At 57.9% G+C, this 22,879-nt stretch overlaps 5 protein-coding genes across 7 annotated transcripts; 3 read left to right on the forward strand and 2 right to left on the reverse strand.

Moving 5' to 3' along the window:
- Nucleotides 1–103: 103 nt before the first annotated feature.
- LOC120411076 (regulator of G-protein signaling 9-binding protein-like) lies at nt 104–1,682 on the forward strand. The gene is made up of 2 exons (XM_039563650.1): nt 104–847; nt 950–1,682. Exons 1-2 carry the CDS (start codon nt 655–657, stop codon nt 1,366–1,368), a joined length of 612 nt encoding a protein of 203 aa, XP_039419584.1. The 5' UTR covers nt 104–654; the 3' UTR covers nt 1,369–1,682.
- On the reverse strand, nt 1,650–3,540 carry UBE2C (ubiquitin conjugating enzyme E2 C). Its single transcript, XM_039563651.1, has 6 exons — nt 2,899–3,540; nt 2,794–2,821; nt 2,555–2,641; nt 2,173–2,377; nt 1,982–2,041; nt 1,650–1,841 (listed from the first exon to the last, which is right to left on the reverse strand). The coding sequence occupies exons 1-6, from the start codon at nt 2,997–2,999 to the stop codon at nt 1,783–1,785; spliced, it is 540 nt and encodes a 179-aa protein (XP_039419585.1). The 5' UTR covers nt 3,000–3,540; the 3' UTR covers nt 1,650–1,782.
- A 92-nt stretch (nt 3,541–3,632) lies between these two features.
- DNTTIP1 (deoxynucleotidyltransferase terminal interacting protein 1) lies at nt 3,633–8,162 on the reverse strand. 2 transcript variants are annotated; one of them, XM_039563647.1, is made up of 13 exons: nt 7,944–8,162; nt 7,776–7,846; nt 7,533–7,629; nt 7,287–7,385; nt 6,720–6,788; nt 6,380–6,436; nt 6,068–6,129; nt 5,576–5,621; nt 5,057–5,115; nt 4,814–4,874; nt 4,451–4,522; nt 4,156–4,211; nt 3,633–3,799 (listed from the first exon to the last, which is right to left on the reverse strand). In XM_039563647.1, the coding sequence occupies exons 1-13, from the start codon at nt 8,028–8,030 to the stop codon at nt 3,649–3,651; spliced, it is 987 nt and encodes a 328-aa protein (XP_039419581.1). In that variant the 5' UTR covers nt 8,031–8,162; the 3' UTR covers nt 3,633–3,648. The 2 variants fall into 2 exon arrangements, with proteins under 2 accessions (XP_039419581.1, XP_039419582.1); XM_039563648.1 differs by lacking the exon at nt 4,451–4,522.
- Nucleotides 8,163–8,281: 119 nt separating this feature from the next.
- Nucleotides 8,282–13,840, forward strand: LOC104687724 (stress protein DDR48-like). The gene is made up of 2 exons (XM_039563649.1): nt 8,282–12,181; nt 12,696–13,840. Exons 1-2 carry the CDS (start codon nt 11,995–11,997, stop codon nt 13,382–13,384), a joined length of 876 nt encoding a protein of 291 aa, XP_039419583.1. The 5' UTR covers nt 8,282–11,994; the 3' UTR covers nt 13,385–13,840.
- Nucleotides 13,841–21,158: 7,318 nt separating this feature from the next.
- Nucleotides 21,159–22,595, forward strand: SPINT4 (serine peptidase inhibitor, Kunitz type 4). 2 transcript variants are annotated; one of them, XM_039563767.1, is made up of 3 exons: nt 21,159–21,309; nt 21,487–21,684; nt 22,042–22,595. In XM_039563767.1, exons 1-3 carry the CDS (start codon nt 21,306–21,308, stop codon nt 22,215–22,217), a joined length of 378 nt encoding a protein of 125 aa, XP_039419701.1. In that variant the 5' UTR covers nt 21,159–21,305; the 3' UTR covers nt 22,218–22,595. The 2 variants fall into 2 exon arrangements, with proteins under 2 accessions (XP_039419701.1, XP_039419702.1); XM_039563768.1 differs by having other exon boundaries at nt 21,162–21,309; nt 21,511–21,684.
- The last annotated feature ends 284 nt before the right edge of the window (nt 22,596–22,879 follow it).

Here is a 22,879-nt window from a genome sequence, read left to right on the forward strand (position 1 = left end):
AGAACTTCACGGGGGGACTCGGGGGGAGGGGGGGGAACTCGGGGAGGGGGCTGTGGCAGTGTGCCCCTGCTTTGCTCCCCAGGGAGGGAGTGTGGGCGGGCTCATGCCACAGGGCAGTGCTGCAGGGGCAGCACAGAGTAGTGGTTCCCACGGGCTCTTGGGCAGGAGCCAGCGCTGAGCTCAGAGTTTCCATGCAGAGCAGCTTGTTCACATGCCAGAGGGTGAGGGAGCACAGCTCCAGCCCCGAGGGTCCTGCTCTAGGGCAAGGCTGTGGGACCACAGGGGTTCTAGAGAGCCACCACTGCCTTGCCCCACACTGGGACCCACATCTCCCACCCAGAGGACCTGGCTACAAGGTGGAAGGGCAGGAGCAGCCCCCTCCCTACAGGGGAAAGATGACACTTGTCTCTGTGTCTCTCTCTGAAGAGGCTGTGCCAGCCTGCTGGGCATCACAGCTCCCTGGGGACCAGCTGGGTGGAGCACAGCACGGGGGATGAGGCGGGGTACAGGCCCCAGCCAGGGTGGGTGGGACCATGGGACCAAGACACAGCTCAGAGCTGTCACATACCCGCAGCACAGCACTGCGCCACAGGGCGGCCGAGACCCCTGGAGAGCCAGCGACACCCTGACCCTGCCCTGTTTTCACGGGGTGTAATGGCACCAGGCAGAAGGGATGCGTGCCGTGGGCGGGGGGCAGTGGGAACGTGTGCCACAGCCCAGGCTGCCTTCTGCAAGGCCACGGCCGGACACCGGCAGCTGGTGCTGCAGCTTGGGGGGAGCAGTGACAGCCCTCGGCTGCGCGAGGAGCGACGCAGGAGGAGCGCAGAGGCCTGTGAGCTCAGCACGGGTAAGGAGGGAACTGGGCAGCAGCCATGGGGAACCTCTGCACCCACACTGGGGCCAAGGAGGGGCTCCCGAGCTGCCCCAGCTCAGCATGCCTACCCCACAGGGCTGCGGCAGGTGCTGCTGGCGGGGCTGCGGCGGGCCCCAGCGAGCCCTCTGGAGCGGCAGGAGCTGGAGCGGCTATGGGTGCTCTTCCTCTCTGCCCTGGAGCTCTTCCTGCAGGACCTGTACAGAGCCCAGCACCTCTGCCAGCTCTTCTCCACGCAAGGGGGTGGTGTTGCCCCACTGCACACTGGGCTGGGGGGCTGGGTGCTGCCCAGCCGGCGAGGAGGGGGTCCCACACAGTCCCCGACAGCCCAGTGCTTGGAGGAGGAGATTGAGCAGGTGAGGACCACGTTGGCAGAGATGGAGAGTGGAGCCAACGTTCCACCATGGACAGTGGAATCCACGGAGACCACACAGCCAGCAGGGACAGATGGCACCATAGCGAGAGCAGCTTGGGGAGGCTGCTGTGGGGTGCTGTGAGCTAGAGGGGGCAGGAGATAGCAGCAGAGGTGGCACCCCTGTCACAGAGCAGGGGGACAGAGCCCCTGTGTACCCCTACAGTCCTCAACCCCTGCCTTTGCAGTTGATGGGGGGGGCTGCTTCCACCCTGAGGAGGGAATGGGACCACTCCGGGCCCCCAAATATTGATAAAGCCCCTGTTATTCCACAGGGGTCAATGTGCTTTCCACCCTCCCTGCCCACACTCGCAGAGGGGCCTCTGGGCACGTGAGGTGTGCCAGGCTGCCACAGAATCCCCTGCAGAACTTATAAACGTGCATTTATTTATACATTAACCATGGCTCAGACTGCGACATTAATTTAAAAACAGCCTATGATACAGAACACAGGGGATGGCCGGGAGGGAGTGGGTATGTTGGGGGGTGGTGGTGACAGTCAGGTCTCCTGGCTCTTGGTCTGCTTGTTGTATGTCTCCCGCACATACTTCTTGTATGCTGAGGAGAGAGGGGGAACATGGTGCCAAGGGTCCCAAAGGAGCTGCCAGGGCAGCTGTGGGGCCAGACATACACTAGGGGCTGTGCTGCTGCCCATTCCAGTGGGGAGGGGGCAGGAGGGTTCTGTTCCAGGTACTCACCGACTTGGTTCTTCCAGAGCTCGGCAGCATGTGTGTTCAGAGGGCTCTCGATGTTTGGCTCTAGAAACAGGGGCTGGGTCAGCTGGTGGGGTGACCTGGACACCCTTGAGCCTTGATCTGGGTTGGGGTTCCCCACCACCACCACCACCCCTTTCCCCAGCACTCCGCAGCAGTTTGTCTACGAGACCCACCTGCCAGCAGGCTCTGTACAGAGAGCAGGATGGTGCGAACATCATACAGCGCTGACCATTTTTCCTTGAGGATGTCGAGGCAGATGTTGCCCTGTGTGTCAACGTTGGGGTGGTAGCAGGGGGTCAGGAACCGCACGGTGGGTGCTGTGTAGGGGTACCCGCTGGGGAACTCCAGCGACAGCTTGTACCGAAGCTCCTCGTAGGGCTGGGGGCGGGAGTTGAGGGGGACAGGAGTCAGGGGGGGGCCGTAGCCCCAGAGGTGGGGGAAGCCGCGGGGAAGAGGAGGCACAGGGGAAGTGGAGGGCTGGGACCAGCCTCGTGTGAAGGGAGGAAGGTGGGGCAGGGTCAGGGCCCCACCCCAGACCGGGATCTCGCCTCTCACCGTCCCGGCGGCGCCGTCAATGGTCCCGATCCACTTGAAGAGGTTATCGGACTCGGGGAAGGCAGAAATGCCTTTGTCACCGGACATCTGCGGGGGCAGCACGTCAGGGCGGCCCGGGACACACCGAGACCGCCCCCGCCCCTCGCCCCAGTTCAGCCCCAGGAGCCCTCGGGACCCCCAACCCCCGGCTTGGTCCCAGGATCCCCCAATCCCCCACTCGGCCTCGGGACCCCACTCACCATCAGCGCCATCAGTTCTTGCTGCAGCCTGCGGGGAAAGCGCACGTTACCGGCCGGCTCATCGGGGCAACCCCCGTCCACAGCCCCGGCCCCGGCCCCACTCACCTTTTCCCCACCGCGCCGCGGGCCGCCGTGGCCCCGGTCTCGGCCGCTTTGCGGGCGGCTGCGCTGGACACGGCGGCGGGGTCGGCGTTCTGTGAGGCCATGACGGCTCCGGGAGCACGGACCGGCGCACCGGTCTGCGGCCGCCGCTGCCGGCGGGTCACGGGCTGGACGCGGCTCCCGCTCCCGGGTGGCGCCGCACCGGGCTCCACTCGCTCCCTCCCGCAGTCGCGCTCGGGGCAGGACTCGGGCCCCGCTGCAGCTTTCCTGGTGCCGAGCGAACGTCCGGGCTCCCCTAGCGGGGCTCCCCAGTACCGAAGGGGCTCTCCCGTGCAGCGGCGGTGGCCCGATCCCAACCCCCGTCTCAAACGCTCTCCAGCCCAGGAGCGGCTCGGTCCCAGCCCCTCTCCGGTGCAGGAGCGGCTCGGTCGCAGCCCCGATGCCGGGCGCTCTCCGGTACGCTCGTCCCGCACGGCCCCGCCCGCTCCCGCGCCCCGTTTGAATATTTCCGCGTGCGGCCCCTCCACCAATCAGCGCGCAGCCCGGTTCGAGCCGACCAATCAGCGCCCGCCGAAGATGCAGCTCCCACGGTAACGGCCAGCGGCTGCTGATTGACCGCCAGCCATTGACATCCCGCGCTGTGATTGGCCACTGCGCCGCGAGGGGCGGAGCCGCGGGTCCCGCAGGCCCTTAAAGGGCCAGCCACGCCCGTCCGCAGAGCCCAGGAAGCGGCGAGGTTGGAGTGAAGCGGCTTTATTGGGGGGCCTCAGGGCTCGGGGGGTCCTCGGGGCGCGGCACGTCCCCCCCGCGGCGAAGCGTCTCCATGTGCTTCTGCATCTTCTCAGTCATCCAGGCTGGAGGGATGAAGGGCTTCAGCTCTTCCAGCCGCAGATCAACAGAGTCCCTGGGGAGGAAGGAGGGTGAGGTGGAGGGACTCCAGCACCCACTGCTGACCCCAAACCCACCATGTCCCTTGGCACCCATCAGTACCAAGCCCAGACCTACCAAACCCACCATGGATCTCAATCAGCACTGAGCCCAAACCTACCACGGACCCCCAAACAACACCAAGTCCAAACCTGAGTTGCACAACATGGTCCCCGGCACCAAACCCCAAACATAACTGAGCCCCCCAAGTGTCATGTCCCTCCAGCACAGGACCACTGGGAAATGCAGCAGTGAGGGGGGACATGGTAGGGGTCCCCAGGGAAGTGGCCCCAGGCATGGCAGCACCTTCAGAATGTCTGCTTCAGTCCTCACCTGTAATCCTCACTGGCGGCCAAATCCCGAATGTCCTCTTCGATGAGGAGGTAGGCCTGTGGCACAAGGCGGGGGACACCTCAGGGTGCCTGCGAGGGGTGGCCGGGGCAGTGCCACACCCCAGCCAGCACCCCAGCTGTGCCCCCTGGCCTGCACCCCAGTCCTGTGGGCAGGGGATGGACCTTGGCAGCGCTGTGTCCCCGCACCCTGCCTATCCTCCTGCCACCGCCGCCTGTCCCACGGCTCCTCCGCCCGTGCTGGCCCTGCGGTGGGCCCTGCGCCCAGCCGTACTCACCATCTTGCCCCCAATGGCCCTCATGTGCTGCTGCTCTGTCAGCCAGTGCTTATCCTGCGGGTCGGCTGCGTACTGCAATAAAGCAGCAAGGACCGAGCTGAGCACGGGTGACAGAACCTTCCCTAAAAGCCCCCTCCTCCAGGATGTTGTGCCCCGCTCTGCTCTGCCCCCCGCTCCGCCTGCCCTGCTCCAGCCTCAGCCCTGGCTCTGGCAAACCAGCCACTTCGGTGGGCACGTGACACCACTGGCTCGTGTTGCATGTGCTAGCCAGACCTTGGGAACGTGCTCCGAGATAACAAACAAGGGCACAGGGAGGAAGTAAACAAGGGAGCTGAAGCACACGCTCCGGCTGTGGCACCTGACCTTAAAGAGGTGGGGATGCTTGATGTAGAGTCGCCCTCTTGTTCCTCCCATCCCGAGAGCTCTGCAAGAGGAACATGAGGGATGTTAGGGTTGTGGGGAGGGCAGCTGCAGTGGCACAGGGACAACCCCTCTCCTCCCCAAGCCCTTCCTACTGCTTTCGAGGCAGAGAAGCGAAGTGACGGGAGGAGTGTCACGGGCTCCTGCCTGGGGACACCACCCTCCATCAACAGGGCCATTCCTTACTTGTTTGCTCGAGATCCCAGCACAAAGGTTGTGGTTTCAGTCAGTCGGGATGGATCCCACTACAGAGCAATTGGAAAAGGGGCAACATTAGAAAGGAAGTTGGTGCTGGCCATGCTCCACAGACCTCGGCTCTCTGACAGGGAACCTTGGAGCTGCCTCCAGACTGTGAGGGAGGGAGCTGGCCACAGACCTCCAGCCTTCCGCAGGGGAGGAACATTACATTCCGTCTGGGCTGATCTAAGCAGTTTCCCGCGTGGGAAACACTTGTGGGATTCTCCTGGCTACTCCTGGTCTCCTCAGGTCTCCCTCAGCAGCACCATGCTGCAGGGCTACAGGCTACAGTGCCTGGGGAGACCAGCCGAGGCCTCCGGGCACTTCGCTTCCTCTTCTTGCTCCACCCCTGCCCAGGGCCCGTCAGAGCACAGCCCACACTGTCCTGCACTCCTGCAGCTGCAGGGCTCTGCTGGTGGGAGCAAAGGGGAGGAGAGGGGAAGCCCAGCAGTGTCAGACAGCCAATACCTTTGGTCCATCCCTTTTCACAGGCTCAGAGACTTTGAGCTTCCACCTGAGGGGAAGGAAAACACAGCAAGAATGAGTCCCAGTGGGACTAGCTCAGTTACCACCAGCAGCAGGGACTGAGCCCAAGTCCTTCCAGACCCACCCTTGTTCACGTCCCTCCATTCCCCCACAGCGCGCAGCTTCGGACCCTCAGCTTTGCTGCACATTCTCCTCTCCTGGCTGCCCAGATCCCACCATTCCCCATGTCTCACCACTCACCTTGGGTGGTACATCTGGACCTTTTCACCCCTTTGGGCCTGTTTAAAACCCCTTCTTTGAAGGTCTTTGCCTCCTGGGAGGAACAGCTGAACCTAACTCTGCTTCTGCCCACACCCAGAACTCCCATCATCTCTCTGCAGGAGAGGAGTCTGTGGGGTTTCTGTGCTCCCCACAGGCAGCCTCATTCCTCTTGCCCTCCCAAAACAGGGGCTCTAGCTCAGGGTTTGTACTCACGCTGCCATGCCTGAAACTCCGCGGTCATTTGACAGGCTCTGTCCTGGAGGCCGCCCCTTTCTCTGCATGGAAGAAACCCTTCTGTGACTCAGCTGTGCTGGCTGAGGGAACCCTCTCAAGCAACCTCCCTCTCCCAGGGAGCTGCTCCTTTTGTCACAGGCAGAAACACTGCCTGGCACCACAGTGAGCACCTCCAGTGCCCCACAAAGGCTGCCTGTGCACCTCCATGCACTCATGGAGTGCTGGGAATGGCCAGCAATGAGGACCAAGCTTCCCAAAACGTAAAATCTCTTGTGGGGAAAACCATCCTACCTTTTTCGGAATGGGGCTTCCTCGACGGCTCAGCTCCTCATCCATCTGTCGGGCACGCTGGAAGAGGAAGGGCAGTGGGATGAGCAGGGCTCTTCTCCCTACCTGGCCAGGTGAACGCTGACCCCAGCCCACCTCCGTGAGCAGCACTGAACTGCAACAAGCAGCACCCACACCTGGGATTCTCCTTGCCCTGCATTCCCTTCAAGCCCAACATCCCCCACTCTGCCTCTGCACTACTGCACTGGTGGCCAAGAAGAGTCAGAGAACAAAGTGACTCCAACTCTTCTTCTCCCAGCTCTCACAAGTCATTTAAACCTCTGTGTACAATCACAACAATTACCTTTGGCACTGCCTGCTCATGGGGCAACCTGGGAACCACCTTTTTGCCATCAGAGAACAACAGTTTGGCCTGCAGGAAGACAAAGAAGGTTCCATGGATTCTGGGCTCAGAGAGGGTCCCGCCAGCAACCCCTCCCCCTCAGCACATCCACCTAAAAGCCCTGCAACAGCTCTGCTTTTGGAGTGCTACCAGGCCATGTTTCCACAGACAGCCAGATGCAAAAGCACAATCTGAGCATGATAAATTCTGGGGAACTGGCAGATAAGCAAGAATTGAAAGGAAAAAATCCTGCCCTACCCTGCCAAGGCCCTCTGACAGGTGCTGGGAGCCACTTTCTGTGGGAGCTACAGCTGTGTGCCGTGTTCCCAAAGCAGCAGTGAGAAGCAGCAGCATGAGCTGCCCAGCCCTGAGTGCTCCCCTTTTCCCAGTGAGAATGAATCCCAGCACAGCAGCCACACAAGGGCTGCAGATGTCCCCTCACAGTGCCAGCAAAGCTCTTAAGAGGGACACATCCTAGCCAGGCTGCTTTGCTTGGGGGCACCCAAGAAACCCCTCGCCAGTGCCCACCTGCTCCAGGCAGCTCCTACAGGTCTCCTGGATGAGCTGCTCCGGGTCCACCTCCTCCCCAACGTTATCACGCACATTGATTGCTGCTGTCTGGAAAAACTGGAGAGGAAAAGGCAGGAGAGGGTGACAGCCTGCGCAGCCAGGCAGTGTCGGCTCAGCTCCCACACAGAGGCGGGATGGCCTCAGTGGCAGCCGAGCTGTCCCCATGCATCCCTTGTGCTGCTGCCACCTGTCCCCAGCGCTCACCTTCATGTACTTGTTGAAGACGCCCCGGATCTCCTCGTTGATGCTGGGCTGCAGCACAGCGCGCAGCAGGTCCATGGACACGCTCGGGTCCGTGAAGCTGCGGGTGCAGGGGTCAGGCGGGGTGCGTGGGACCCCCTGCCCCGGCCCGGTCTAACCCGATCCTCCCTCCGCCCGGTGCCCATCCCGGTCCCGCTGTTCCACCCTCCCCCTCCATCCTGGCCGCCCATCCCGGTCCCGCCGTACCTGGTGGTCATCTGGGAGCGCCGCCCGCGCCGCTGCACCTGCCGGTGCTTGATCATGATGTTCCAGGGGCTCTGCGGGACACACGCGTCAGCCGCGGCCCCGCCGCCGCCCGCTTCCCGCTGCCCGCCCGGCCCGGCCCGGCCCGGCCCGGCCCGGCCCCCGCCTCACCGTGCTGACCAGCTGCTCCTCAGTGTCGCCCGGGCCCTCCTCGCCAGGCAGCCCCGGCTGCTGCTCCGCATCGCGGGCGGCGCCCATGGCCCCGCTCCCGGCTCCGGTGCCAGCGGCCGGATGCGCGGGGATCCCGCGTCCGCATCATCGGGCCCCGACGGATGTGACGCGGTTTCGGGGCAATAGGGCCGGGCCGAGCCCGCGGCGGCAGCGGGGAGGGGGAGGCCCGGGGGGCCACCCGGTGTGTGCTCGGGGAGCGCTGGGCTCACACGGTGCCCGCCCCTGAAGGTGCCGCCGGAGCGCGGGCCGCAGCCCCCGGGTGTCCCCGCCGTTCCCCCGGCGCTGAGCAGTCCCGGAGGGCGAGGCAGAGCATCCTAAGTCCCACAGTCTTAAACTCACCCTGTCCCACCCAGAGGAGGACCTGTCGCGGGTGGAGCTGGACACACGTGGCCTCTGCCCCTGCGACCCGAGTACCTGCAGCTGGAGTGTGAATGCCGGTCTTTCCATGATCTGTGTGTTCCTCGTGTAATTTTCCACCATTCATCTTTCTGGAATCTCATCGTTTTTCTGAGCAAACACCCCAAAACAGCATTTCCTCATCTTGTCTAATGTGTGCAGAATAGTCAAAACAACTTTTCTGTCGTTTTCTAGATAATCTAACCCCATGTTTTGGCCAAAGAGAAGCTTTTCTGTTCAATCAGCTGGCTAACAATTTGCATTGATGAACCATTTACTGTTTTGCTGGTAACGTTTTTCCTCATTCCAAGATGATTCAGTGAGATGAACCAAGCAAAGGGGATTTGCCAGAGCGCAGGGTGGGTGTCGCTGTGCAGAGCAGGGCTGTGCTCCAGCAGCCATCTCCATGTGCTGTCCCTGTCCTTTGTGCCAGTGGGGCAGCCCTGAGCCGCACTGTGAGGGAAAGTGGGATCTCTTTCCCACCTGCTTTGCCAGATGCTTCGTCTTGTTTCATTTGTGTTCAAGGAATGAGTGGATGCAGCACTTGGAGCAATGCTCTCATTGACAAGGTGGTGATCGGTCAAAGGTTGGATTCAGTGACCTCAGAGGTCTTTTCCAACCTAAATCATTCTGTGGTTCTGTGATCCCAAGTACCAATGCTCTGGGGGCTGTGGTGGTGCCTCCAGAGGATGTGCTGGTGTCTCTCAGCACCTGTCACTGCAGACTTTGGCTGTGTCCCCTCAGTGTGACTCTCCTGCTGTAGCTGTCGGTTTAGCAGTAGCCACACTGGGCTCCCATGGAAGCCTGGAGTGGCTGTGGGAGCAGAGGCTGCTGACTCATGGGCTCACATGCTGGAAGAGACTTCTGCCCTTGTCCCCTTCCTGCTGCTTTGGCCAGGGCTGCACCAGCCCAAGGTAAGCTTTGGTTTGTTAGACAAGCCCAGTGGCGGATGTGGAGCCAACCAAGTCACCATCAACATCAACATAACCTCATAATCAGCAGCATTGGGCTGCTTGTGCACTTATTTTGGTTGCTCCAAATTGTCAGCAACAAAAATTGGACATTGCCCAGAGGAGGGGAAGAATAACTGCAGCTGTAGGAACTCCCAGGGAATGGTGAGGAGACTGATACTGTTAATCTGTGACACCAGCTTGCGTTCTGTACCACCTTGATGGACAAGTTGTCCCTTGTGTTTATTTGATTCAAGTGAGGCTGCGATCAGATCTTTGGAAAGCTTTCCAATTAACAAGAAGACTTAAATCCTGGAACAAATTCTCAATGAAGGAGTCATCGCTTTTGCAGGGAGAGGGATATCTTTTAAGAGTGTGTCAGAACAACATCTGTCAGGGATCACCTAAATCTAACTGATGTGATGCCTTGTTTGGGTGTCCTCCAGGCCCTGGTTTTTAATGGTAATTTTTCCATGGATCTGTGTCGTAGGTGCATGTCTGCCAGGCAAAACCAGCTGGTTCACAGCTGAGGTTACCCACGTTCCTGTTTGATTCTCTGGGAGACTTTGGACAAGTCCCTCTGACCCTCAGTGTCCTCAGGTGTTTATTTCATCAGAGCAATTTGCTTGTCAGACATTCTCCTCCATTAGTTCCCTAAATGTTATCCAGGATTATGGCCTGCTAAAAATTATGATGTTCTCAAAAGGAGGAACCACCAGGCACGCACGGGGACAGCGGCAGTGCTGAGCTCTCCCTTGTGGCACTCCTGAGGTTGGAAGGAGGCCTGTGATCCCTCAGGTTGTTCCAGATGGTTTGCCAGGTGCGTGGAAGGGAGTTGGTGCTGCTGACACTGGCTGGCCAGCACTGCCTGCTCTGGGGTGTCCGGCTTGGTGGTGACTAACAGCCACAGCAACGTGCGATAAGCACCAGGCTGTCGGGTTCTGCCAGGCAGCTGCGAGGTATGGAGCACCAGAGCTCTGGGGGACATGGGTGGTTCGTGAAAGAATTGTGTCCACCTTGAGTCACAGCAGGAGGAGAAGGATAAACCTGTACTTAAAGCATTTTTCTTCCCATGAGCCCTCTTCCCACACAGATTTGTGGAGATTTGTGCAGAGCTGTGCTCCTTCCCTTGCGCTGTTCCTGCATCATCTTGACGTGATGTTGATGGAAAGCTCTTTGAGCATGACTTTGCTTTTCCAGTGCTCCTGTCAAGTGCCAGCTTAGAGTTGTAGTAATAATGTCAAGCTCAAACCAATTAATTTCACTCAACACACAGTTGCAGATTTAAACTTTGTCTGTTATCCAGAAACTCCAACCCATTTGTGCCTGTTGCTGATGTGTTCTGGGCAGACCAGTCCTTAAGTTCTCCTATCCTATTGATTACACATTGGTTTGTGTGTAATTCATAAAGAAATAATTAAATAGAGAAGGAAAAAAATGGAAAATTAGATTCCAACTAGCACTCCTGGGTGACTGGAGAATAACTTGGTGTAAATGGGTTAGCACTGACAGAATTGGATCTTAATTAAGCTTAATCTGCTGTCTCAAACATATTCAATGAGTCTTTACCCCGAGATCACATGCAGAGGAAAGGGAAGGCAATGTGGCAGGGCATCTAATTTTCATTTACTCTGACTGTGGGTGTCTGGTGAAGGCCAGCAGTTTGGCTGGCAGTTGAAAGACAGGTTCCTGTGCTCTCTGCAGCTTGTGTGAGCTCCTGTGCTTGAAGTCCCAAGACCTTTTCCTCCAGAGAGGTCCATTTTAGTGCAGCGCTGTTTCATTGGAGCAGATGTTCACTTGGACAGTAACTAATTAGGTGTTTGTGCATGCAGTAACTGTGCACTCCCATTGTGAATTCATGTGGTTATTGAATGCTCATGTGTAAATTAGTGGAGCTCTCATGCATGGACACTAAATCCTGAAATTCATGTTCAGGAGTTCCCAAAAGCTGCATGGAGGCCATGCTGATGGAGTCTAGTTGGGCTGGGGGAAGGACACACTGAGCTCTGACTTTGCCCAGTGTGCTGAGCTGCGTGGGGCTGCCCTGTGACAAGGGGGGTCCTGGGGAGGCCACGAAGCAGGAGGACCATGGGGCTGGGGGACAGCTTTAACTTGCTCTGGAGACTTTGAGCTCATTCATTTGTGTGCCTAAATCTGGCAACTGACAGTAGGAACACTGAAAGAGCTGGAGCACTCTGCTTGGGAATGGGATGGTTCAGAGACAGGTGCTCAAATGAAGCCTTGAATATTTGACCTACAAAAATCTGCCAACAGTCTCACGTGTGAAACAGCAGCCTTGAATGAAGGGCATTTTGCATGTGGAAGGAGGGAGCTCCTGGTGCTGCTGCCAGGTGCTCTAGCCCTGCTCCTGTTCCATCCAGAATGGCAGGGCCAGGACAGGCTCCTGCCTGCATCAGAGCCCAGCACTGGGGCAGAGCCCGGTGCTGGGGCCACTGCTGTTGATAAAGGTCATTGTAGGGATTCCTCTTGAGAGCAGCAGTGAAGAATCTGCCTCTGTGCAGTCCTGGTTTCCCCTTCCCTCCTGCAGTCCTTGTGCTGTCCTCCTTGGAGTGCAGCCAACTCTGGATCCTGCTCTTGCCTTGGCTGTGGAGGAGTGGTTCTTCGGTAAACAGAATTAGAGCCAAATGTGGGAGGTTCCTGAAGTGACCTGTGAGCTGCCTCCTCCCATTCCTGGACCTGGGCTGCCTGCGAGGCACTTTAAATTGCCGGTTGGCGCAGCCCTGGACATAGAATTCATCAGCATGACACGAAGCATCCTCCTGCTGGGGCTCCTCGCCCTTTGGGCGCAGCTGCAGGCAGCACCCGTTGCAGGCAAGTATGAGTGGGTGGGAAGAGCATTTAAGAATATTTTTCCTTATTTTCATAGAATCACAGGTGCTTTGCAGGTGCTGGCAGGTGCCAGGTTGCTGCCTTGTGAGGGCCAGAGAAGCCGTGGTAGGAGCAGGGTGGGATGAGCCCAGGCAATGTGGGGCTCGCCGCAGTGCCACAGTGGGCTGTGGCACAGTGCCATCTCTCCCTGACTCCCCAGTGCAACTGGAACCATGGGTGGCTGCTGGCCCCAGGGCAGAGGTGCCCAGGAGGGCCCCTCAGGCACCTCTGCCCCACCATGACACTGCCATGAGCTGGGAGGCACCAGCGTGGCCTTGGGCTGAGTTGCCTCAGCCTTGAGGGCAGCAGGGGTCAGGCAGAGCCCTGAAAACCCACCAGGAAAAGCTGCAGAGGAGAAGACAGCACAGCATCGTGGTAAACTGGGCTGCTGGGTGGGAGCAGTGGATGGGAGGGCAGCATGCTTGTGCTGATGCTGCTGCTTTCTGCTCTCCTACAGAGTTCCGTGCAGTAGCTCCAGCTGGGTGGCCGCCACCAGGGCTGCTGGGAAGCGCCCTGCTCCTTGAGCCTGGGAAAGAGCCCAGCATGGTGCCTGACGATGATGATGACAATGACAACAACGTCTCCAATAGCAATGAAGCTGGTGTCTCCAACAGTGATGAAACTGGTGTCTCCAATAGCGACGAAACTGGTGTCTCCAATAGTGATGAAACTGGTGTCTCCAACAGCGATGAAACTGGTGTCTCCAATAGCGACGAAACTGGTGTCTCCAACAGTGATGAAACTGGTGTCTCCAACAGTGATGAAACTGGTGTCTCCAATAGCGACGAAACTGGTGTCTCCAATAGTGATGAAACTGGTGTCTCCAATAGCGACGAAACTGGTGTCTCCAACAGTGATGAAACTGGTGTCTCCAATAGCGACGAAACTGGTGTCTCCAACAGTGATGAAACTGGTGTCTCCAATAGCGACGAAACTGGTGTCTCCAATAGTGATGAAACTGGTGTCTCCAACAGTGATGAAACTGGTGTCTCCAACAGCGATGAAACTGGTGTCTCCAACAGTGATGAAACTGGTGTCTCCAATAGTGATGAAACTGGTGTCTCCAACAGCCATGAAACTGGTGTCTCCAACAGCCATGAAACTGGTGATGATGGCAACAATGGCCATAGCCGTCGTAGCCGATGACTCTGATGGTGATGATGGTAATAAAAATCAGCTTTGTGATGCCAATGACCATGATCATGAAGACAATGACAGTGATGATGGCAATGATGGTGTCAATGATGAAAATTCCAATAGCAATGAAGATGGCGATGATGGTGTCAATGGTGACAATCCCAATAGCAATAAAGATGGTGACTCCAATGACAATGAAAATTCCAATATCAATGAAGATGGTGATGATGACATCTGCAGTGACAATTCCAATAGCAGTGAAGATGGTGACTCCAATGACAATGGAAATGATCACTCCAATGACAATGAAACAGTGCTGATTGCAGGGGGTGGAGATTTTAGTTTGTAAGGGTATTATTGCCCAGGGATTTTCAGAGATTTTTGGGTCCCTCTTTTGTGGCACCCGACTCGGGCTACCAGATTTTGTGATTGATCTGTGCCAATAAATGTATCTGGTGGACATGAGAGCTTAGTGTCAAAAATTTCCTTAACAGCTTGGCAACCCAAATGGGGCACTCGGTCACTTGCCCATTTTCTTCTAAGCTCCAGATACCCAAATTTGCAGCAGTGGGTAGTTTCACCCGGGAGCTCTGGAGTAAGGAAGGACTGAGTAGTGAGTGTCAAATCTCTAAAGGAGGTTCAAGTCCTGCCTTCTACAAGTTTGAGTTTTGTGGGTTTTGGGAAAGATGAGAAATGTACCTGGCATAAAGAAGGGGATGCACTTAGCTGAGGTATTGCAGAACTGGGAGAAGACAGTCAGCACGACTAACTGATCTCTAAAGTCCATAGTGATATTATGCCAGGAGGAATGGCCGTATATTACTTGATGTGCCGGGGCAAAACCTGCAGAAGTGTAGCCCACAGAGAGGGCTCTCAAAGAGACTTTTGTTTTGCCTACAACATAGATTATAGGACTGATACACAGGGCAGATGGACTATTGATATGTATGGGATAACTGAGCTTGGGAAAAGCAGCATCTCGGGAGTGGGGCTGGTACATGATAACGTCCTGAGGTAAATTCTAGCCCAGACCCTGCTCCTCCCTTTGTGCCCACTGAAAAATATCTCCCACTGTCTGTTGCTGTTCCTGCTCCTGCCACTTTGCTTTCTATGCTCACTGCTACTTCACCTGCAACTGCCCCAATCTGATCTGGACAAATTATGTGAGTACTGCTATAAATGGGCAGCCAACAATTGTTTTAACTTATATCCATTGGCCCTGGATTACAGGAGATTTAGTGCTGTGAGCACTAACATGCCAGGGCTGAGGGAAGATGCAGAGCAATGTGCTCAATGATTTTCTTTTAAATTTGTGCTCCACATGATGAAAACTGGCATGATTGGAGACCTGTGGAGGAAAAGCTAAAGGTGGCCAGGGACTGTATAAAAGATTAAAAAAGCAAAGGAATTTTTAGTAAAATATTACACACCTGCATAGAAGCTTCCTATTAGGATAGGGAAAACCATAGTAGAGAGAAACAAGATCTGAGGGAGAAATATAAGGCTAGAAAGCAGCTGTATTATTATTGTCTTTGAAAATTGAGAAGCTGCATAAACAGGAAGGAAAGCTACAGGAAAAAAGGAGAAAAAATAAAAGTCAGAAGAAAAGATGGAGATTATGTTTATGTGGACTCCCTGTCCCCCTGACCTTGTATAGATTAGAAAACTAACTGTTATCCCCTGAAGAATGAGATTAGAAACATTTGGGGTAGCCCTGACCATAGTGAACCTGGCAAAGAAGATTCTTGGTTTCCTTCAAATCGCCCTGAATATGAAACCAGACTCATTATAGAAACAGAAGAAACCAGTGGACCTTGGGATAGGTCCAATTATACTCCAAACTAACCCCATTTGATTTGATTTAGATGACTGATTTGCAAGAGCACTATGGCTACAAGCCAGGCCAGACTGAAATCTGGCAAGTGAAATCCTATTAATGCAGACATGATAATGGTCCAGACATTCTGATGCTATTGGATCTCATAAAAAATCAGTGAAATTTTTAACAGACATGGGAACACGAGATTCAATTTTAATGCAACAGAACATTGTTGGGTTTTCAACCTGGTCAGCAAAGAGTTAAAGTTACCAGAATAAACAGAACAAGTACCAAATGCCAAACCACCCAGGTTAATTCATGGCCCCTGGGCAGGAAGCACGTGTTGGCATGAAGTGTATGTCAGCCACTTGCTTTGCAGTTAGAGATCACAATGGAAACATTTGGGTTTTGGTGTTCTGAAGGGCCAAACCTGGTGTCTGCTGTTTGGCAGGGTATGGTCCTTGGGCTCAAATGCCAACCCTAACCCTGAAATCAGGAGGCTGCAGTGTGTGTGCTCTGCGCAGCACCTGCACTTCCTGATTCGACAATCACTAATGTACCACAATACCCAACTTCTGCTGCAGCACAGAATGGGATTTCTGCAGCCACACACCCATGGATGGCAGCACGGGATATGAAAGATGTGTCCTTTTTAGCCCCCTTATTAGAGGAGGATAAACAGAAATTTGCATTTCCTTGGCAAGGGACAATATACCTTTAACAAACTCCAACAGGGGTGTAAACATTTGCTGAATGTTTACAGTAATTCCCCTGGCAAGACACCCAGTTAAGGGAAGGAGACCCCAGACTGTGAGGGAAGACTGTGACTAGGGAAAAGCCAGAGGTTGTAGCAAAGCTGGAGACTGGAGAGAAGCTGCAGACTGGTGGGAAGCCAGCATCTGGGGAGAAACATGGACAGGGGGAGAAGCCAGAGATGGGGAGAAGGCCAGTGGCTGGTGGGAAGCTGGCAGCTGGGGAAGAGGCCAGTGGCTCGTGGGATGCTGGCAGCTGGGGAAGAGGCCAGTGGCTGGTGGGATGCTGGCAGCTGGGGAAGAGGCCAGTGGCTCGTGGGATGCTGGCAGCTGGGGAAGAGGCCAGTGGCTCGTGGGAAGCTGGCAGCTGGGGAAGAGACCAGTGGCTGGTGGGATGCTGGCAGCTGGGTAGAAGCCAGAGACTGATGGTGAGTCAGTGGCTGGTGGGATGCTGGCACCTGGGGAAAACCTGTGCTGGGGGAGAAGCCAGAGACTGGGGGGAAGCCAGAGAAGCCTGAGGAGGGAAAGAATCCTGGATGTGACCACAGTGACAGTGAGGTGGATGATGGCAATGACAATGATGGCAGTGATGATGATGATGATGATGACAACGGTGATGACGGCTGTGGTGATCATGACTGTTGAAATTTTTCTATTATTTGAAAATAGCTAGGAGCTTGTTTGACATCAAGCTGGACTTGTTAGGTGCAAGTTGAACTTTATCTGAACCATACTGGGTGCGTTGTAGGTAAAAGACAGAGTAGTGAAACCCAGGGCTGACAATGTGAACATTAATAATAAAATAGACAAAACTGTAGCTTCAATATTACTTAAAAATTAATAACTGGCGTGGACAGCCCATAGATCATGGTGTATGAACTGTAACAAACATATTATAACATGGACCACAGAACTGAGTGAAACCCCCACCAAAACTGACCTTAGAGGGTGTGAAAATGACCACGTGGCAATCATTTGGTAATGCAACTGTGAGGCAATGAAGAGTGAGAAGACCCCAGAGCCTAACAATACTCTTGATCTAGACATGAGGGATGGGGAGTTTATGTTATAAGGGTATAATTGCCCAGAGATTTGTTTGGGGTCCTCCTTTTGAGGCTCCAGCTCAAGCTACCAGACTTTGTGATTGATCTGTGCCAATAAATTTATCTGATGGAGATGAGAGCGTGGTGTCAAAAATTTCTTAAATGCCAATGATGATATGATGATATGATGATGATGGTTACAGTGATGGTTCTGGTGACAGTGATTACACTTGTTGACTGATGCCACAAGGCGTACAAGGAACATGGAGATGAGGAGAGCCCACAGTGTGTGGGTGCAGGGGCCTCTTCCTCTGCCTCCCTACCAGGGCTGGTCTTGGGCACCAGTGGTGTTTTGGGCAGGACCTTCTCTTTCCTAATAAACCCCACAACGGCCACTGGCTGGGTGTGACAAGCTGTCCTTGGTCAGTGCCTGGCACAGCCAGGTCATTGTGGTTGCCCGAGCCCTGTTCCGGCATAGGAAGGCTCTGGTGCTGCTCCTGCCCAAGGTGGGCTCAGCAGGGCCCTCTACACAGCAGCATGTTTCTGTTCCCTGTGGGAGACCCCCAAAGACAGGCCCAGCCAGGCACCCACCCAGGACCCACAGAGCAGCTCTGGACCTGGGGAAACCTCCTGGTCTGTGGCCCCAGCTCCCTGAGGCTCCCCAGGGCGAGCTGCTCCATGCCTAAGGCCCCCAGCATCCTCTGAAAGCTTGTGCAGGAGCCACAAGGCCAGGGACCCCATCCCTCCCACAGGGACTGAAGGTCCCTTAGAAGCAGATGGGGGGGCTTGTGAGGAGACAGATGCAGCAGGAGCCAGACATTGTTCATCACAGACTGGGTTTACTGGGGGGTGGGCGGCATGGAGACCACCATGGGAAGCACAGAGCTGGGGGTGCTGAGGAGGGATCGGGAGGCTGGGTGATTATCCAGCAGCTGATGGAGCCCTCCATGGCTGGCTGTCCATCTGTCCAGCTGTTGTCTGGCTGTCTGGTGCAGGTTGGCTGCACAGACTGGGTCCTTGGTCCAGGTCCAGGTGGGGGCTAGGTGAATTCTGAGAAAGACAGGTAATCCATGCTCAGGCCCTCACTCTGTAGCATGACTGGGCACATCTGTCAGCCCCACAGCAGGGCCCTGGGAGTGAGGGCTCCAGAGACCCTGGACAGCTCTCCCAGGGAGCTGTGGGGGTTTTGCTGGTCACTTCTGCAGCATGCAAAGATGTAGGGGGGATGGCACAGGTGGGATGCTGCACTCCCAGCCATGGTCACAGTGGTCTGTGTGCCCATGGCTGCACATCCTCCTGCAGCACTGTTCCACTGGCTCCTGCATCCTCCACCCGTGCCCACCCATGCCCACCCTCACTCACCTGGGGAGACCAGCCGGGCCCAGAGGCAGCAGAGCCCCAGGAGCAGGAGCAGCGACAGCAGCCGCATGGCATGGATGGGCAGCATGGGGGTTGCCTCTCTGGGCACAGGCAGGGGTTTAAATCCTCCTGGGGCAGAAGGTTGGTGCTCATGACCTGGCTCATGCCCCAGCACCTGACACGCTCCATCCAAGCATGAACCCTCCCATCCCCTCCCTCCCGCGGGCAGCTGCTGCCGGACAAGCCTCAGGGGAGGCAGGTGCTGCTGCTTGGTGCTGGGCTCTGTGCAGGCCCAAGACAAGAGCAGCCAATGCAACTTCCCACTGCAGGAGACAGGTACGGGACAGGCAGCAGCAAGGGCCCGGGGGATCCCGCTTGGGGCTGGCCTGGTGAATCAGTGGAGGAGGCTCCCCGGGCCGGGCGCTGTGGAGCAGCCCGTGGTGCCCTGGCAGCTCTCTGGGCATTGTTCTGCCTCTGGGAACAATCGCTGGTTCCTGAGGGACGTCCTGTGACCGGACACGGTCCACAGCCCCACGCTGCCACCGGCCCCTCAGCCCTGCATCTGCTGCCCAGCTGGCCCAACACCTGGCGGCCAGGAAAAGCCCAGGGCCATGGAGTCCTGATGCTGGGGACAGGGGCGTGGGGGCTCTGTGTGGGCGCCAGGACTGCAGGGCTGGAGCAACGGGTCCCGTGTGCTCGCCGGAGGCAGAGTGGGTGCTCAGATTCCCGTTACACAGTGCTCCAGCTGCCTCTGCCCCTTCCATGGGATTGGCCGCACTGGACATTGCAAAGTGTTGCAAGGACGGCACCGGAGCTGCCGCGACTTTCCCTGACAGCCCCTTCCGGGAGCGCCCGTCCCTGGGAGAGGCAGGAGGGCTCCACGCACTCTGCACGTGTGTGAGCGTGTGTGTGCATACCTGGGAGCCAGGTGTGGACACGTGTGAATGCGTGTGCAGTCCACGCTCCCCGTACTCTGCCCCTCGGCACTTCTCCTGCCGTGCGCCCTGGCCTGGCCAGGAACATCATCCCGGTGTCAGAGCGCCGCCTCTGTCCCTGTCCCTGCTGGGTGCCCGCCCTGGGACGTGCCGCATTCCTGGGTGTTCCTGGGTACCCCGGTCACTGCTTTCCCATAGAGGAAGTCTGGCTGGTGGTTCTGCCCTCACGGCTGCACCCATTGCTCACCCTGCGGGTCCCTAGTGTCAGGGCAGGACAAGGGGGTACGACACAGGTCCTCCTCTGGGAGTGGTTTTCTGTCATGTGGAACCCCAACATCTACCTGGGAGCAGCCCCCCATCATCCCTGGGACCGTCCCTGCATCCACCGTGGTGGTGTCCCAGCCTGGCCATGGTGTTGCTGCCGGTGCAGGGGCAGTCGGGGCTGCTTTGGAAGACGCCATCAGTCAGTCCAGTGATCACCCAGCCGCTGCGATTCCCCGGGGAGATAGCGGGGAAAATTCAGCCCCGGTGGATTTTGGCGCTGTGGCCATCGAGGGCGGCCGCCAAGTCCCTGCGCAAGGGTATCTTTCCCATTGCCCACCCTGACTCCGCACCCCCGACTGCCTCCGGCACCTCTCTCCGGCTTTGCTTACACCCCTGCTCAGGACTGGCCACGTCACCGTGTCCGGTGCCGGGGACGCCGCCAGGACCTCATCCTGGGGCTTCGGAGGACAGGCAGGAAAAGCTGCGGTGGGGCGTGGGCAGGGGGCGCGGGCGGGGGTGGCACCGCCCTCCAAACCCCACCCCGACTCCGGCTTTCCCGGCCCCTCTTCACGGAGCTTTCCTCGCCCTCCGCTTCCCCCTTGGGACAGTAATTACGACAGTAATTAGGAAGACAATTATTCCTGCTGAATGGGAACATCTTAATCTGTTTCTCCCTCCTTTTGGCAGATTTCACCCCACGCCCGCCCACGAGTACCGGCGGGTGCCGCCCGGCTCAGCGCCCGGAGCCCTGCGCTGCCGTGGGCCCGGGCCCCCGTCTGGAAGCTGAGACGGCTGCGAGCTGTGTCCCATCCCCAAAGGCCACCCAGGCACGATGCAGCCGCTGGACCCCGACCTGCTGCCGGGAGCAAGGGGCTGCCGGAGGGCACAGGACACGGCTCCGCACTGGTGTTCCCGGGAGGGGGGGGCGGGTGAAGGGGACGGCCCCAAACCGAGCGAGGGTGATGAAGGAAGCGGCAAAGGGACAGAGGTGTCTACAGGATGGGAATGGGCGGGAGAATCGCCGTCCAGCGGGACCTGCCTTGCACAGCCACAGTGGTAGGCGGCGAGGTGGTACCCACAGGCTCAGCCCTGTGCGTGGGCCCATCCTGCCCGGGATGCTCTCTGTCGGACATGAGGGAGCATGGGACAAAGGGAAGGGATACAGCTCTGGCACAGCCTTTCCCCAGGACTTGCACCACAGAAAGCACAGGGAGAACGGTGCCCCAGCCCTTCCCTGGCTGACGGCTGCACCAGAGCTGGCAGCTTTCCATGCCCTGGCATGGCACTGTCATGATCCCTGGCAATGGAGAGGCAAGTACCAACCCTCCCATGTCTGTCCCCAACACATGCTTGCCCCCAGGAGGCTGCGGCAGTCGCTGGTGGTGTCCCCAGCCCAGCCTGGGCATGCTGCTGCCACCCAGCTGGGCTCCCCGAGGGCTGTGCCAGGACAGCTGTCCCGTCCTACCGGTCCCCCCAGATCGAGGGCTGTGGCCAGGATGCCACCAGGGAGACCAGGACCTGCCTGGGTGTGGCTCGTTACCTGCACGGCAGGAATTAGCTGGTTTTCGGCACCAGCCCTGCTCCCTCCGCCCCACCCACGCACCTTAAATCCCAGCCCACCACACCCGGGGCCAGACCCGGCCATCCAGGGCACCATGGAGCTGCCGCCTGGCTGTCTTCTCCTCTTGGCTGCCCTGCTCCCCCTTGCTAAGCGGTCCAGCCCGGCCCCCGCACGCAACTGGACGAGAGGAGCTGGGGATGAGTGAGTGTAGCTGGGTCATGGACTGGGAATGGGGATGCTCGGGGTGCCGCTGTTGCCCGGTGCTTCCCACTGCCCTGTGTGCTGCCAGGTGCGCACAAGTGTGGGGCTGTGGGAGGCTGGGGTCTGACCCCAGGGCGCTGGGGGCTGCTGAGGCCCCTGCCCTGTGCCTCTCACCAGCGTCCTGGCCACTGTGTCCTGCAGCAAAGCCTGGGTATTGCTACCACATCCCAGAGGTGGAGGACCTGCTGGACAAGGACTGTGGCTCCTGCCACACGGGTGCCTCCTGTTCGCACTGCACCAGCGATGCCGACTGCCATGGAGTCACCAAGTGCTGTCCCAGCAAGTGTGGCTACACATGCCAGGAGCCAGTGTTAGGTGAGGGCTCACTGCTGTGGTGGTAGGGCTCTGGAGTGGCAGTGTGGCACACACAGGAGTGGGTGACAAGAGGGGTGTTGGCTCAGTTGGGATAGCAAACTGGGAAGGGAGGTCCCTGGGTTGCTCCTGAGCTCTTGCTGGGTCTTGCAGACCCTGGGGGTCACCACACTATGCTATGGGGAAGCTGCTGGTGTGTGGGGCCGTGGGCAGGTGGGTGCAGAGCTGTGTGCTGGTACAAAGGGTATGGCAGTAAGAAGGAACCAGAACTGTGCAGAACTTTCTGAGGGCCTGAGAACCCTGATCGTGGTGGTGTCCCCACCCTCCCCTGACTCAGCCTGTCGCCTTTGGATCATGCAGACTTCTGCTACCTGCCCTCAGTCTGTGGGAACTGCAAGGCGCTCTTCCGCCGCTTCTTCTTCAATGCCTCCAGCCAGCAGTGCGAGGAGTTCATCTACGGCGGCTGCGGCGGCAACAGGAACAACTTCGAGACCAAGGGCGAGTGCTTCCAGGCCTGTTCCCACCTCAGTAACTAGCAATGTGCTGTGGGCCATGGGCCACAGATGGCGGCTGCTCCTGGCCCCTCTCCTGATGCCCCATCTCTCAGTTCCAGGTGCCTGGTAGTGCTGGCCTGGGAAGTGGTGGCCTCTGCACAGCCCCTGCCTGGGGGAAGCTGCTGCTGGTGGCCGCATCCCCAACCCCACAGGGAGACATTCCTCGTGGGGCTGGTGGCAATGAGGCCTGTGGGCCAGGGTGACCGTGCTGGGGGCTCTGGCTTGCCTGGGATGCTCACTGGCCTAAGGACAGGGACATGTGCCCATGCCAGCATGGATGCCCCCTCCTATGCATGGTGCCTGACCTGAGGAGCCTGTCCCTCCCCTTGGACTGTGACAATACAAGGACAGGTCCCTGGATGAGCACGTCTGGGTCTGGTCCTTCCTGCCTGTGCTGGCAGGAGCAGTCAGTGCCCGTCCCTCTGGGCACTCCTTCCTCATGGGGACTGGGCAGTGGGTGCCTCCAGCAGCATGGCATGGCAGGGCTCACCCGGCCACCACCGTGCAGCTCCCATTGCCACGGATGAGCTCCTAGCCCAACCCTGCCTTCAAGCTGCCGACATGACCTGGCTGGGAGCTGAAACCACTGAATGGAGGAACAGCTCCCACCTCGATGGATGCCTGGGGTGGTGCCTGTCCCCAGC

This window comes from Corvus cornix, chromosome 20 (genome assembly GCF_000738735.6).
Source record: "Corvus cornix cornix isolate S_Up_H32 chromosome 20, ASM73873v5, whole genome shotgun sequence".
NCBI classification, from domain to species: domain Eukaryota; kingdom Metazoa; phylum Chordata; class Aves; order Passeriformes; family Corvidae; genus Corvus; species Corvus cornix.

What these genes read in the sequence shown, in the direction of transcription:
- LOC120411076 (XM_039563650.1), top strand. Translation starts at nt 655, where the DNA reads ATGGCACCAGGCAGAAGGGATGCGTGCCGTGGGCGGGGGGCAGTGGGA. An exon ending in GGCCTGTGAGCTCAGCACGG is followed by an intron (nt 848 to 949) that starts GTAAGGAGGGAA and finishes CCTACCCCACAG; the next exon opens with GGCTGCGGCAGGTGCTGCTG.
- UBE2C (XM_039563651.1), bottom strand. Translation starts at nt 2,999, where the DNA reads ATGGCCTCACAGAACGCCGACCCCGCCGCCGTGTCCAGCGCAGCCGCC. An exon ending in AAGAACTGATGGCGCTGATG is followed by an intron (nt 2,642 to 2,793) that starts GTGAGTGGGGTC and finishes CTGCCCCCGCAG; the next exon opens with ATGTCCGGTGACAAAGGCAT. An exon ending in GCTCTGGAAGAACCAAGTCG is followed by an intron (nt 1,842 to 1,981) that starts GTGAGTACCTGG and finishes CTCTCTCCTCAG; the next exon opens with CATACAAGAAGTATGTGCGG.
- DNTTIP1 (XM_039563647.1), bottom strand. Translation starts at nt 8,030, where the DNA reads ATGGGCGCCGCCCGCGATGCGGAGCAGCAGCCGGGGCTGCCTGGCGAG. An exon ending in TCTTCAACAAGTACATGAAG is followed by an intron (nt 7,386 to 7,532) that starts GTGAGCGCTGGG and finishes TTTCCTCTCCAG; the next exon opens with TTTTTCCAGACAGCAGCAAT. An exon ending in GGGCCATTGGGGGCAAGATG is followed by an intron (nt 4,212 to 4,450) that starts GTGAGTACGGCT and finishes CTTGTGCCACAG; the next exon opens with GCCTACCTCCTCATCGAAGA.
- LOC104687724 (XM_039563649.1), top strand. Translation starts at nt 11,995, where the DNA reads ATGTGGGAGGTTCCTGAAGTGACCTGTGAGCTGCCTCCTCCCATTCCT. An exon ending in GCAGGCAGCACCCGTTGCAG is followed by an intron (nt 12,182 to 12,695) that starts GCAAGTATGAGT and finishes GCTCTCCTACAG; the next exon opens with AGTTCCGTGCAGTAGCTCCA.
- SPINT4 (XM_039563767.1), top strand. An exon ending in ATGCCAGGAGCCAGTGTTAG is followed by an intron (nt 21,685 to 22,041) that starts GTGAGGGCTCAC and finishes TGGATCATGCAG; the next exon opens with ACTTCTGCTACCTGCCCTCA.